This window comes from Gadus chalcogrammus, chromosome 7, assembly GCF_026213295.1.
Source record: "Gadus chalcogrammus isolate NIFS_2021 chromosome 7, NIFS_Gcha_1.0, whole genome shotgun sequence".
Classification (NCBI taxonomy): Eukaryota; Metazoa; Chordata; class Actinopteri; order Gadiformes; family Gadidae; genus Gadus; species Gadus chalcogrammus.
The window spans coordinates 15,010,940-15,026,802 of record NC_079418.1 but is presented as its reverse complement, the minus strand read 5'-3'; the positions used below and the strand labels follow the sequence as shown (position 1 = coordinate 15,026,802).

Here is a 15,863-nt window from a genome sequence, read left to right as displayed (position 1 = left end):
TCAACTCAAAACCCAAACCTGAGAAGAGTATCATTTTGCAAAACTACACAAATTCTTCTCAAAACTGATTTTCTTCACCGAACCGTAAACACCGCTATCAAATTAATATCTCTTAGAGATATCAATTAAAGACTGGTGTGATCAATTCAAAATACTATTTACAAGTTTTGGCTTTATGAGGCCATATTACATATTCCAATGTATAAAATTGTTTAGAAATAGCTTTATTTTGCAATTAGGTGGTACATATAGTATAAAGACTGTTGCCATATTGTAATACAATACTGTGAATATATCATAAATATTGCATTGACACAATCGTATCAGAATAGGATACAATGCATATTTGTCTATCCAATGAGGTCCAATGGGCTAAACTCACAGTCCCAGCTTCCCAGAGTCATAGTGTGCACCTATAGTTGATGCTGCAACATTGTTCTGACAATACACCAGTTACCTATTTTGGTAAATTACAGTCCAGTAATTGCACTGATAAGTAAAATGATAAACTACAGTAAGAAAATGTTTAGACTGTCTTTCGGGGGATATAATGATGAAATCAGTGCAAGTACAAAAAGGTAACAAAGCAAATATATATATTTTCACTGCAATACAGTAAAATGTTAAGCTGAACTGACAGCATAAAAAGCTTTTCGTAGGCCAACAAAAAATAAAAAAGAATACAAATGAGGTGAAACAAATCTACATGTTAATCAGTATCCCACCTCCAATCCTGACCAGGCCAAAGGACCCTATCTACAACACAGTAGAGCTCACCGAGTCCTCTTTTATGCTCTGACACATGATTGAAGTGGTTTGCCGGTTGAGTTTGAACAGGTGAGAATTAAGTTAGACTTATTGGCAATTAGTTGATGCGTTTCAAAGGCCGGTGTGATCCAGGTGAACCAAGTGTGCTAAATTATGAGATTTGTGCTTATTTAGTGGAAAACAGTGGAATGGTGCTTAGAGTTTAGCAGTCTGGAGTCTTGTAGTTGATACATGAGCTTCAAGTTTTCAGAATTGTGTGCATAGTTCAATTTTTTGTGTGTAAACAATCGAGAAAAACTGATGAATGTTGGCCAACAAGTATTCAACATGTTCACCAACATGAAACTTCATCCGGCAATAGCCATCAATCACCATCAACTGGCCAAATGAGTGTTTGTTCGGGAAGCATGTAAGCAACTTAAAACACATATCCCCCAGCTGTATACATGCCTTTAAGGCTAGTAAAACAGTTCCTCGGAACCATTGATAAAAACCCCATATCCATGAATTAAATTTGTTCATGATAGCTACACCTGTTGTTGAACCTGTTAATTACAGCGTCCATTCCTTATTCAATTGTCGGCACCTATATATGCCCTTTTCTCAGGAGCTATACTCTGTACAGTCATGGTGTATATTTTCTATTGCAGTAGTTTGGCCCATTGAAAGAGTGCAAATGGGCGTGTCCATTGAATGACGAAGAATTGTAACACGCAAACGCCACATGGTGGCGCCATTGCAGCATCTGTTCAGAGGCTCAAGGGCTTCGATTGCCGCGGTAAAGAAACGTGATACGCCCTCTCAGAGAACAGGACTCAATCACAAAAAAATATTCAGCCCCAGCAATATGGATTATAAGCAGCATTTGAACACATCAAGCGGTGTTTAAACAAAAAAGAAGCATCCAATTATGAATTGGTAACACATCCATGTAGAATTTATGTTTTCCACCAGCCACAAATGCTAAATTCATACTAAGGTTAATAATTAATAAACCCTGCTATAGCGGTGGGCGTGGCACGTCTGAATTTGGTGGTGCGTTTTGTTTGGAGCGATTGTTTGCCTCAGTATTCAATTTCATTGCATCACTTTTCTCTTGAGATATTGAATCATGAATCTCTTTCCCATGGGGGCACTGCCTACCTGTAGATGCCAATGCAAACACGTGTATAGAAGTTGTGTGTGTTTGGTTGTAGTCAATTCACGGTGACCTTTCTCGTGGACAGCTTTGTCTTTTGAGGCTGTCGTTTCCCTCCTCCATCACTTTCTGATATCTGTACGGTGTTTGCGGTGTTTGATATCTGTACAGTGTGTTACACTGACTCAAGACTCAACACAAGTCAAACACCTGAGTTTGTGAGCTGTATCATGACAGACTGTACAGGAATCGCGATTGACGCGCATATAGTATAATTCAGATTATAGTATTGTTATATGTACTATTGTTGTATGATGCAAAGATGATTGTGTGTAAGTTAATATCAGCTGCTGGGAAAGTGCAACTAAACACATATGCGTGTCGGAAATTATTGAGAATCAAAAGAGATTGAGTTTATTATAATCAATACCCAAACCTCTACTAGAAAATAGTGGATACCCATACCTCAACTAGAAAACAATCTATTAAATATAAAGACATAGATATTTTGAGTTGCTCATATCTATTTTTATATATATAGTAGACATGGACATCGTTTCCTGTGTATAATATAATATAATTAATATATTGCATTATCTATACATTATGAGCATAAGGAGTGCGAGTGCTTTCCCCTGTCTGAGCCCCGCCCATTGAGCACGCTGTGTGGCCCACATGTGGCTGAAGAGACCAAACACTACACTCAAACCTCAGGGACGTCACTACACACTGAGGCAATCAGCCGTAGCCAATCACACTCGCTGTACAATGGTATCACTAGGCAAGCTTTCCCCCAATCAGAGATAGAGCTTGCCATGAGTAGTGTTCCAATGAGAAAGGGGGGTGAAGTTCAGATTCTTAATGAATTATTGTTGCTGTTCATATTATTGCTTTTGTCATTATTATTATTATGGGGAGTCTGCCTCAATGATGCAGCATCCTAATCAAATTAAAATATTGCGATGAGCAGGGCTCCTTTTGCCAAATCGATAATAATATAGTACATAGTACACATATAATGTTTGTACTTCTTCTCCTATTTTTATGTTTAGTATGTAAGTAAAACAAATAAACAACCCCAAAATATCCTTTGTTAGTTTACTAGCCTGTGTGTCCTGTGCTAAATGTGATATGAAATATTCCGTTAATATTTAATCAGAGAGGTCTTTCTTCCTCTCTTGGTTTGATGGATGATGACTGATATGGATGATAAGACTTATTGATTATCAAGCAATCGACAGAGAAAGGGATGTTTAGGAGGGGCTTGTATCATCTTAATGGTCTTAACATGACAGCACCATGACTCATTTTGCACTGACCAAGACTATTACGTTTTAATGGCACAAAATTATCTGAAGTAATATTCCCTTTCAATCCAAGTGGATTATACTGTATATTTATAGTAGTATCTATTCTATATTCATTTGTAGTCTTTCCATCTGAAGACGATCAAAATGTTCAATATGCAATCTAAAATATGGTACAGCAATGGTTTGAACCAACATGTGATATACGTGGGTTTTATCATGTAATAGTTAGCGTTGTCCCACATCGAAATATAAGTGCAGTGGATCTTCTGATCAGCAGAGCCTTTTGTGTAAGAAAGGCCATACTATATGATATCACAGAAAAGGGCGCCTATTCTAGTACCAACTGTCACGTTGATGAGCCATTAGAAGCTGTTAAAAAAAATCCATCTTTTATGACATAATAATGTTAGTGTCATAAGAGTTGGTCTGTCCACCAACAATCTGTGAGTGGACTCCCTCTTCTGATGTCATAAATTGATGGATTTTTAAATGGCGTGTAATGGCTCATCAACTAACACCTGGTGGCAAAATAGACCTTTTAAGACAATGTCAAGAGCGTGTTTTGAAACAATGTCAAGAGCGTGTTCTTTCAGGCAGCCTAGATCAAGAAACCCAATCCAAAAAACAGTTTCAATGAATCTTCAAGGTGTAAGCACGGCTGGCAGAGATATTGGGTGAAGGTGATCTTTTATTTCAGGGCAGGAGAAAGAAACGGACAGAAAAGGGTTTCATGAAAAGAGACGAGAGCAAAGTAACGTTGTGTGAAGTACAGGAAAGTACTGGTTTTTATTCCTTCATAATCAAACTTCACAAACAGCTCGAACTTGTACAATACCTCAGTGGGTGAAAATTACAAAAAAAGTGCTGGTAACATTTACAAAAATCATCCTTACTTAGCAACAATCAGTTTATTCTTCCACACTTTTTTTAGTATTTTGTATTAAGGCTTAATACTTCTGTATAAAGTATATGCAAGATAAGTCTTCACAGTTTTTCGAAAAAAGTCACAATATTATGTAACATAATGAAGCTTTACGGCTATTTTCTTTATAATAACAAATACACATCACTGGTAAATATATGTGAAATACAGGGCTTATTGTAAAAGGACAATAATGATACTGTTTGCTGTAATAGCTTGCTTCCACACACTGTTAGAGGAAAGGTGGGACATACCATTGCTATAACTCAAGAAAGGGGGGGAATGATACCAACACTTGGGGGGAGATCGCCTCCAAACTTTGGCACATCCCTTTAAACAATTTCACAAAATATTAAAATAATTCTTTTAGAAAGAATACGGATGGAAGAATATTTAAACTGGCATAAAGTGTAAAAACATGCTGTGGGGTAAGGTGCTAAATCAGATATTACTAGGCCAGCCTATTCACACATGAATAAGGTGCATTTTAAGACTCAAAGCATGTCGGGCTTCCTCTTAGATGTCAACAAAAATAATAATAAGTAATAAATACACATGTTTTTTTTCTTTCGTTTTTTTTTTCAAAAACAAAATCTAAATGAATTAGAACCAATAGTCTTGAGGCGACCTCATGCGTTCCCATGGTTACAGAGACGAGAGCATCTCTATTACAGATGTGTGGTTGTGTTCCCATGGTTACAGAGACAAGAGCATCTCTAGTACAGATGTGTGGTTGTCCAGCCATGGCGTACGGTACAAAAAAAAACTGTATTCACTGTGAGTGTGTGTTATTTGCTTTCTCTTTCTTTTTCTTTTTTTCCATTTTTTTTAAACTGTGGAGATTGGTAAATGACAACATGTGAAGCGATTATTCAAAAAAGGATGGAATTTAAAACTGAATGCGAAACTAAGCCAAGATATATTCACAAGATCCTCTAAGCTGCACTGGTTTACAGGTCAAACAGATGAGCTCTAGCCCTAGACTTAACCAATTTCACCCTCATGCATACTGAACGGTTAAAGTGACGCAACAAGCTTGCTTAAATAGTCTACATCACAAAAAGCAATTTGGTTTTTAGTGCAAACACAATTGGCTGGCTTCAGCTTCTCAATAATAACGAGCTCACCAAGGATATTACAAGAAGGCACGTACTTATGCTTCCTCTAACACGCGACATATTTAAACAGACCGCCACATCTCTCAGCACACCACAGGGCCAAGGGGGGGACGGGACAAGCTACTACGGTCAGATTAAAAAGAACATGGCGAATGTTTTGAATGTTGTACACGTATCGATCGACAGAGAAAATAAAATAAACTGGTTCAATATTATCACCCTCTGCGGTTACGCGCGTCATCGATTGACCATAGCAGTTGAATTTGCCAAAGGGATGCTGGGGACTGATGGACACAAGTTCTCTACACAGCACAGTGGCGTGCGTTACAAAAAAAAGGTGCATTATGAATCTATGTTCTCTCAAAAGCATTTCATACATGGTTTTACTTTTAAAGCATTTTGTGTCATCCCAAAAAATAAAGATATAAAACAAACAAATAAAAACATTAAATATACCAAATCTGCTTCAACGTGATACAATAGTGTGAACATGAAGGTGTATGGGCAGACATTGACATGGTAGGGTGTATCTTGTTTGATAGAGTTTATCAAGTATCTTCACGACTGGCCTTGTGATGAAGATACTTTAGACATGGGTCCTTCCTCTCTCCTTGCCTGTCTCTCTCTGGGTAACGAGCCGCTTGATTTGTCCAAAAAATATCACACGAGGATAAAGAACAAGCTTAGCCAATCAGAACAGTGGTAATGCCCCCTCGAATTTGGACAAGAGAAGTACTAAGGGGTACGTACTGAGTAGAAAACTCCTCCGAACAACATACCGAATTCCAAGTTCAAGTGCAATCAAAAGGCAGAAATGTCCAAATATTGTACCATTATTCAAGAAGGCTCAAATGCTCCAAACTCTCTTTTAAACATTTCATCAGCATTACTGTCGGGGCAGATGACCTTCATGTTCTTAAAAATGTGTTAACTGATCTGAATTATATTGCTTTTGATAGGAAAAAAAAAGTCATTCGACCAAAAATGTTTAGTGCAAATCTCTTTCTGGTTTTGGGAAGTGGTGTTTGGCTTTAACAAGACTACATGTTACATCTGCTGTACAGCAATACCCTCCCAGGTGATATTGATTGCTGGATTGCTGCCAAGGGGCCCGCCATTTTGATTCCAAATCAAAACGTTCCAACTTGACTTAACTCTCCATTTTACTGGTTTCCTTTCCTGCAACAATTTGGGTAGAAAAGAGAAAGGATCTTGGGGCACTGGTTACTCATGCTCAAATGAACGCAGCAGTTTGAAGCAATATAAAATAAATGATTTGCTTATACGTTGTATAGAAGTCCTATGGTAATATTTGAAGTGTGTATTAGACATGTATTGTACACTCGGAAGGGTATATCTGTCAGGATGGTGTGCAGTTTTAAGTCTGTCAAAAACAACTCTCTCTCATCTATGAAATGTACGAAATTTCACCCCCCCAAGTCCAGTGTTCGACAAATCAAATGATTACACAACGTCATCCCAAACACACACACACATAGACACACACACACACACACGACGACGACGAAAAAATGAATCCCCCATTTTTTAAAACAGCAGTCAATACATTTAGAACAAGCTTGTTTCATCATCATCATAATAATAATAATAAAATGAATAATAATATTATTAATAATAATAATAAACCAACTTGTATTTTTAAATTAACATTGAAGCCAGAAGGGAGAGCTACGTTAGCGCAGCGTGTAACTGTAAGGGTTGCTTGGTTGTCTGCTTTACAGCAACTGCTCCACTTCTGCTCTGTTCTGAATAGGAGAAGTATTTCAGGGAGAGAGAGTAAAAATGGTGAGCTAAAGCTAAACAAATTATCCACATGTAAAAAAACAAAACACACACGTTATAGTTCAACCCAAATACAATAAAGTTTTTTTTACAAAAGCATCTACATACAAGATATGGCAGGAAGTCATAGGGGAAGTGCTTGAGATGGAGGGCACACACACACACACACACACACACACACACACACACACACACACACACACACACACACACACACACACACACACACACACACACACACACACACACACACACACACACACACACACACACACACACGTGTGATCACTGATTCGCGGAACCACACACATTCTTATAAAAATAATTGAGAAATGCGACCTTTACGACAAGTAATGAAACATGGCCCAACTTATTCAAATTTTAGATAGAGTTCAGACAGAAATGAAAAATATACAGCAGGTTCTCTAAGAATTTAAATGTAAAGTATTGTCAATCGGTTACATTCTGCTATGGGTTTCAGAGTGTGTTGATCATATAAAAATATACTCTTTCCATTTCGTTTTGACACACACTTGGTGTATTTGGACCACATTTTTATCATATTGAAACTGAGTTTGGTTTTAATTTATTTTTTCCTTTGTTGTCTTTGAGTTTGTCAAGGTGGTGAATTGTCAATGGTGAGAATTAAAGGATTGTAAAATGATGAGTACAAAAGCATTTCTGCTCCGATCGGATTGAATGCTTCGAGACTGAAAGTTGGGGGGTCAAAAATGTCTTTCTTCCTTTTTGGCTTGATAAATAAAACTACAAATATGTGCAAACGTAACATCTTGGTCCGTCTCGTGACTAAAACAATAGTTTCATTGTTCGTGATCTCTGTCAGAATAACGTATTTGGGGCACTTTTAGAATTTAAAATAGAGCAACCGTATTTTTAAACTCTCAAATGGTCTCTAACAAAGAAAGCACAAAACAGACATGTGAACATAGAAACATTTCTACCTTAATTTTGCTTACGTGAGTATGAAAAAAAAACCTAACCCTTATATAACTACTTGTTTGAAAAATGCAACATTTAAAACCTTATACATACTATAACATGCAACGCTCAAAACCCAGCTACTGTGTCCAATTCTTTTTTCTTTTTTTTGTTGCATTTCTTTAAAAAAATGTTTTTTTTTGGTCTACCGTATGAAAGTAACACAACAATGACACCAACCGATGGGAGTTAATGAAGAGAGATAGATGCAGTCTGTACAAGCACCCTGCCACACACAACTAAATCAAATCAACTAGGAATCTTGAAGATTATACAAGTCCATACTGTAATAGGAAACACGCACACAACACATTTTCTCCCTAACACTAAAATACAGATCCCCTAAATATTCTTACCATTCTTTGGTATTTTTTAAATAATAAAAAACAAGCAATTAAAATGGCCTCTAGCGATACTAATGGCCCCATCTCGCACACGACCACACCTTTTTCTCAAACACTAGTGCTACATTACATTTTTTTAATTGAAAGTTTGCATGCCTGTTCTGACAATTATCATGTAATCGCTGGCTGTTCGATCTTAGATCTTATTCTCCTCTCAGAATGATAGAATGATTATTCCTAAAATGTATGAGATAAATTATGGGTACCCTTTTTTCTCTCTCAACTTTGGGAAACAAAGCAGGGGCAGTGCTCGCTACGGCAGGAGCGCCGACCGATGTGTAAAAGGGGTGAGCCTGGTGAAATCAGGACTGGTTGTTAAGTGGGTTAGTGTGGAAGAAGATGGAGAACACCTAGCTGGGCTGGAATGTGCTGGGCTTCGTAGGAATGTATACTTTTTTCAGTTTGGGTTGCTTTTTTTCTGTTGACATTTTTAGAAAACTATATGTTCAGATAGCTCTCGTAGGATCCCGACCGATAAACACAGAACAGGCTACATGTAAGGTCTTCGTAGGCTAAACTATATCCAAAATTAAACTCTTCACAACCGAAAAAAAACATTTGACTGGAAGGGACACTCTTTAAAATATATATCCCCCATCAAAACAAAAATAACGATTTAGTTGAATCGAAGCTCTTTAAATGCAACTGTGTGGTGACAAGAGGGTGTATTTAGTATAACTCATAAGTGGCACATGCTGGTTAACCTCTGTTATATTTAATAAATGTATTTGAGAAAGCCGACCGCAAGTATAGCAGCTGTGTTACTGCAAAAGTTAGCATGGCGGCTGTTAGCATAGGGATGTTTAATAGCTTTGATAGCATGTAGGCTATCCCAGGCTATCCAGGATAGGCCTACTGTTACATGTTTCTGGTCAGTGTGTAGTAGCTTAGCAAAAAACGTACAAGAAAACGTCTGAGTGTGGTATGGAAGTTGGGTGGAAGGGACAAGCGGTATGAAGTGATCTGTTTATGTTTTTTAAATATCTTAAAAATAGGTTTATGCAAACTAAATGTTTAACATTACGGTTTCACTCATAGCTATACTCTCCTAGTTTTACTCTGTGTAGATTGTGTATTTTGGGAGGATGTAAAAGAGAAATTAAGGGAATTAATGTGCTATCTTAAGAAGAAAGTGAGCAATTCAATCCTTACAGGTGACACTGCAATTATTATTATTTTGTGTATTATCGTCGTCAAAATGTTGGCGCCTATTTTCAAGGGGCGACGAATACCAACAGTTATCCACATTTTCCAATTCAAGAATTATAAAAGTTTAAAAGGACGATTGTGCTCCTATTCTGGCAACCCGACATTATGGGGTCAAGGCTTTCAATCAGCGTCCAACATTACACACATTTCTTTGACGTGATTGTATGATTGCTAAATGCTTGCTTATCAATACAGCCAGTCAACATTTGTAGTAAAAAAAAATGACAATTTCAGCAGCCAATTAGTGATAACACGTGAAGTACAATTCAAGCTGTAAAATGGGCTTAAATCCAGTGACAGAGAAAGTTCCAAACAGAATAATGCAAAATAAATTCACAAGATGTATTCCGATGGTAAAGCCTTGGGTTTTAGTACCAGAATGGATGTGCTTTACAAGGCTACTTTCTCTTTCACTTTGTCGAATGTGACTTGAACTAAAAAAAACAAATGCCCAAATAAATGCCAAACAGCAAGGGAACCTCACTTGAATAATCTTCCTATCACAGAAAATAAAACTAAATGATTAAAACCTAGAAATGAAGGCCAGTTTTATTTTATTTTATCGAGCACCAGAATTCCGTTAATCTTTTAATCCTCCATAAATATATTAAATGCCAGCTGCAAATTAAACTGCATATATCATGTTTTGTGAATAGAACATGCCGGGTATTTTAAAGGGGTCTCTCGAAAGGATACACCCACGTCGAACGACGTCCTTCAAGCAGTCAAGCATAAATAGTGTCATCTCAATAGACCATTGTGTATATACTGTATTTGTGCAACAGAGGAGAGCAAATCTATGAATATGTTGTATAGTTTAAATAGGCACTTGATAGGCGTATCCCCTATATCCCAGAAGGTATCACCTAGCTGCATGTATTTCTTTATCTAACTATCTGAAAATGTATTTCTGTATCTGTGTGAAGATGGTCTTATATACATCGTATATTTATAAGAAGTTAGGTATTTGTATGTACGGAAGTAGGACCAAAGGAAAGAAAGCTGTCGTTGAATATTCATTGAGTTGAGTTGCATCTTAGTACGAGTTACAGTTTACAGTTGAACTTTGAGACTTGGTACATGCATGGAGATGAAAGGTGAATGAAGTGTGAAGACTGAAGAGAATGACAGACGTATCCTCACGGACCCAAACCCTTTCTGCTTACTAGCCGTGCTTCTTATGTGTTCCTGTCTCGTTTTATCTCGACAGACTTTGTGTGTGTGCGGAGCGAGCACACACGGAGGACATCTTAGCCGCTAAAGTAGCCTTATCATATCACGCCCAACTATGAATAGACGAGTCAATATGATGGCCTGAAAAATGCGGGATTAGGTTCGGAAATGAAGATGCATAACGATGAAGAAGAACGCACGAGGGACGCCGAAGTAGACCCTGGACTGTGTGCAGGCACATGCACGCACACGCACACACACACACGCACACACACACACACACACACACACACACACACACACACACGACAAACAATAATATCGTCTAAACACCATACAAAAAGCTGCTGACTCAAGGCTATCTATGTTACCACGTTTTGTTCTGTAAAAATATATGTATAGCATACACTTTACAAACGAAAGGTCTCCACTTTTTTTTTTCTTTTTTTTTCTTTTAAATCTAGCAATTACAGAAGCACAATTGAGAAATTGGTCGTGGTGAAGGGGTGTGTTGCAAAGTTTTTTTTTGCATTTTAAAAATGCCAGACCATTTGCAACATTGAGGATTATGAATAAAAGCACGAGAATAATGGCTATCAGAAGCAACGTGAGAAGAGGAGAACGACGGGCACGGAGCAACATGTGGCGTCTCCGCCATGTGGAAGGTCATGCCGCACAAGCTAAAATAAAAAGTCAGGAGCTCTCCTCGCTTAACCCTCGTTTGCCATTCAACACCTTACAATAAATACAGAACGTCGACGGACCATAAGAATCAGTCATTAAGCCCTCATCTGGATCACTGGTTTTCTTTTTTTTTAAAAAAAGAAACATTTTGTATAGCATGAATCCGGAAAAGAAACCAACGCCAAGCTAACTAAGCTAACCGACTATAAAGAACAATGATAACAAGCAGATTTATAAAGAAGACGCGTCTAGCTACAGTCAATAGTGCATTTAATATATGTATAATACAAAATATGCAAATTTAGGTAAACTGCGAGATGCAGATAAGTGCCAAGAAGGAATGCTAGATCACCAAATACACACACTTCACTAACACAACTAAACTAGTATATTCGTCTTTGCTTTCAGATACATCGCGATGTTAGTTTGGCAGTGCTTGAGTCTGTACTGAGCAGATCAAAAATAAATCCAAAATATGAGCAGTGTGCCATAGCAATGCGGTTGGAGATATCCCGGCAGTTGCTTTATATATATTCTATATTCTATATAGTGCATTGTCTGTTAAGGCAATAGAGAAAACCTTGGTGGTGCTGTGTAAAGACAAAGTAGCAGGCGACCAACGCTACAGATGGTAACCACCAACAGTACACACGCACGACAGACGGCATACTTATCCACAGGCAAAACTAGTTGCTACTTTTTTATCGTTATTGAACCAACTGGTTTGGTTTAGTGCCTAAATGTGTATTTTCTTTCCTTAATGAACTCTGGTGTACTTTGATTTAGTGATGGGGCGACTTAAATGCGGGCTTTCTCTTAGGACAACATTTGTTCCAATAGTAAATATCAGTTCCCTTTTAGTGGTGTGAATTGAAACTGTACTCTGTGGAGTGTGAAACCGACGCCACAAGAGTGTGTAATCGCGGCTCGGCAACACCAGCGAACGTGATACAGAGCCTCTCTGGTTAGGGATAACCAAGAGGTCAATATTTGATCTAGTCTGAAATCAAATCCACATCATGTGCCCTGTTTTCTATCCGCCTGGGTGGTTTGGAACGCTGCTTCTTAGAGTACCGGCGCTGCATATTGCGAAGGAAGCACAGAGTTCACACATATTTCACTTTTTAACAGTTGGATTGGGCTACACGTCACGCGGACACTCACAAACACAGAGGAAGGGTCCCGACTACCACTGACAGGTCTCACACTGCATTCCATTACATCCCAGATATTTCCAAATACACCATAGGATACACCTTATTATTATTATTATGAATACTATTATTATTATTATTGTCTTTATTTGTATTATTGATGTTGTTTTTGTTTGGCTTTGATGGTTTTATAGGAATCTGTCCTAATGTATGTACATTTGTCACTGGGGGGAATTAATAGATTCATTGAAAAGGTTCAAAGGAGAAATACAGACACACTGTGATAGATTGAAATGAAATAAAAAACAGCAGAAAATGAAAGTAAATATGTGATGGCAAGCAGTTACAAAAGCCAAGAAATGTTGGGTGGCTTATTATTGAATAAATTGAAGGAAGGAAAAAATAGCTCTTCTACTCTCTACTCTCTACAACCAAAGATAAGATTGAAAGCTGATTCTGCTAGAACTATAACATCTCTGCTAACAGTAGTGCACTTATTGGTTTAGGCAGTGCAACATATATGCAAGAAAACAATGCAGTCCACTTATTAAAATTATTGTTTTTTTTCCTGCTGGTTAAATTGATTAAATGAAAACCGCAGAGGGTAATTTCAAAGGAACAGAAACAATGACATATTAAGCACAGGCATTCAATGACAATGTGCAAAGTAGCACTTAAAAAAAGAGGACCTTACAGCTTGGAGCCGTGTGTGGGTCGTTATATTATCACAATACAACCGCCAACGCGCGATATATCCGGCAGGGAGAGGATACGAGCAGTTGTATGTGGCTCCTGGTTCTGATTTAGAAAGAAAACCAAATGAATTAAATAATAGGGAAACCACGGTCACCTCATGCTTGATTGACACATTTCTCCTCCAAACTATTTTTAAAACGACCACTTCTGGGTCTGTTTGATTGTTTGACTTTAAACGGAAATAAGGAATGTACACTTCATTACTTTGAATCCTTTGACCAGCATACCGGTGACATTGGTGGTTGTACTTGATTTGTGACTGTATTTCCTTTCAGAAATGTTGCATGCCATTTGTGCCACTAGGTGGTGCTGTGCATCAAGAGAGAAAAAAAAAGGATTGTAGTTTCTACCTGGGAACAGGTTGTACATAGATTCCAGGAAGGAAGTAGGACGGCATTTTTGTTCAGTTTTTTTTGTTTTTTACAGGTTTGATAGATATTATTCCCTCTGTACCCTCCTAAAGAAAGCCTTGCTTGAACACTGTTCAGATATAATTTGATTCCAAAATTGCAGCCACATGACTGGGCTACCCTTGATAACACCTTAATCACCAATGGTTTACCAGTGGGGTGAAAGATGCGAGCGGTAAGAGAGGAGGAGTTTCGTTCAGCATACTCAAGCCCTAACTCTGAGTGTAAAAGGCCCAAAAAAAAAAAAAAGCCGGAAAAAAAAATCTGGCTTTTTCTTTTTTTTATATGTTAGGATTTGAAATGAAGTGTTCTACCAGCCTTAACAGTCTTTAAAGATATTAGTGGCAGTGTATGCGAACAAGTCAAAAGCTCAAACTCCAAAGTGTTAATGACCTTTGATCGATTACTGTCTCATCAACGCACTCGAAATTGAGTAAACTCAACCTTTCTTAGCCATCAAGATTTATGGACAATAAAACCATGTGCGAAACCCCTGTGACTGCTAACAGGAACATGGCATTTCAATTAAAATGAGTCAAACTGGTACCTTGACAACAGCGTCATTGTCATCCCTTAAAAACCATGGGAATAAATAAACCCAGTGTCAAATTAAAGTACTCTCTGTGTTTGTTTTTTGTTTTTTTTATTTTACATAAGAAGGCAACCTTGTGACCATCAGTATTTTAGAGGGAATATGAAGCCTAACCCAGATGTGTGTGTGTTTGCTGTCGTCGTTGTTGTAAATTATACCACAGTAAGCTTGGACTTATTCATGTTCCAAACTGGTCAATATGGGCTCACATCTGCCATGGTAAACATTTCATGGCAATGCACACGTACACACACACAAGCACACACACACACACATACACACACACACACACACGCACGGGCGCGCGTGCGCGCGCGCACACACACACACAAACACAGATACACACACGCAAACGACCACATAGACGCATATGCAAAATACACACACGCACACACACACATACATATGCACTTGTATACTCCTACAAACATATCTACATTATATGTGTGTTTGTGTGTAATGTGTTTCTCGTGTAGGCCTTTCGGTAGTGTTCAACACATAATCAGTATTTTAGGAAAGCACACATTTAGAGGCCTGTAGTTGGATCCATCCAGTAGATCAGTTTCAAACTACTAAGCCTTAAGGCCACCAATCTGTTTTCTTTTAGAATAACAAACAAAGAAAAGAGAAGAAAAGAAAAAAAAAAAACATTTTTTGGGAACTCAACGTGCCAGTGTCTCTACTCATTACTCTTCATACCCCCAAAAGAACAAACGAAAAAAGGAAAAATCTAGTGCCATTTAAATTTCTCATTCTTTTTTTTTTCTCTCGAGAAAAAAAAAGAGTATTTTTTCATCTTTTTTTTTTTGTAAATTTTTTTGTCGTTGTACTTATCCGTCGGAGACGTGCATGCGCACGTGGTCGTTGAAGTGATCCATTTGGTCAAACTTGGCGGGGCAGATGGAGCACACGTAGGTGGTCCCGTCCTGGCAGCCGGCCTCCGAGGCCACGCCCAGCCCCACTCCGCCCCCCACGCCGGCACTCACCGGCATGGCGGGGGCCGCCACCCCGGCCCCCGGCTCGGCGACGACCATGGGCATGGGGATGGAGATGGGCCCTGTGGGGCCGACGGGGGAGCCGCACAGGGCGGTGACGGCGGCGGCGCCCGTGCTGTGCAGCGCCATGTGGCGCTCCAGCAGGGTTTTGTGGGAGAACTTCTTCTTGCAGATGTAGCACTCGTAGCTCTTCTCGCCGCGGTGAAGGCGCATGTGCACGTTGAGCGAGCTCTTCTGCGTGAAGCGCTTGTTGCAGATGCTGCACTGGTAGGCGCGCACGCCCGTGTGCGTCACCATGTGTTTGATCAGGTAGTCCTTCAGGGAGAAGGACCGCCAGCAGATACTACACTGGTGGGGCTTCTCGCCTGCAGAGAGGGAGAGAGAGAGAGAGGGAGAGAGAGAGAGAGAGAGAGAGAGAGAGAGAGAGA

At 38.8% G+C, this 15,863-nt stretch overlaps 1 protein-coding gene across 2 annotated transcripts in view; it reads right to left on the bottom strand.

Annotated features, from left to right (window-relative positions):
- Window positions 1–6,965: 6,965 nt before the first annotated feature.
- The window catches only part of zbtb20 (zinc finger and BTB domain containing 20), a 28,254-nt gene continuing 19,356 nt past the window's right edge, over window positions 6,966–15,863 (bottom strand). For both annotated transcript variants that reach the window (XM_056594518.1, XM_056594519.1), the window contains one exon: window positions 6,966–15,800. In XM_056594518.1, the coding sequence (XP_056450493.1) occupies window positions 15,271–15,800 (530 nt within the window). In that variant the 3' untranslated portion in view covers window positions 6,966–15,270. The remainder of the gene's footprint in view (window positions 15,801–15,863) is intronic.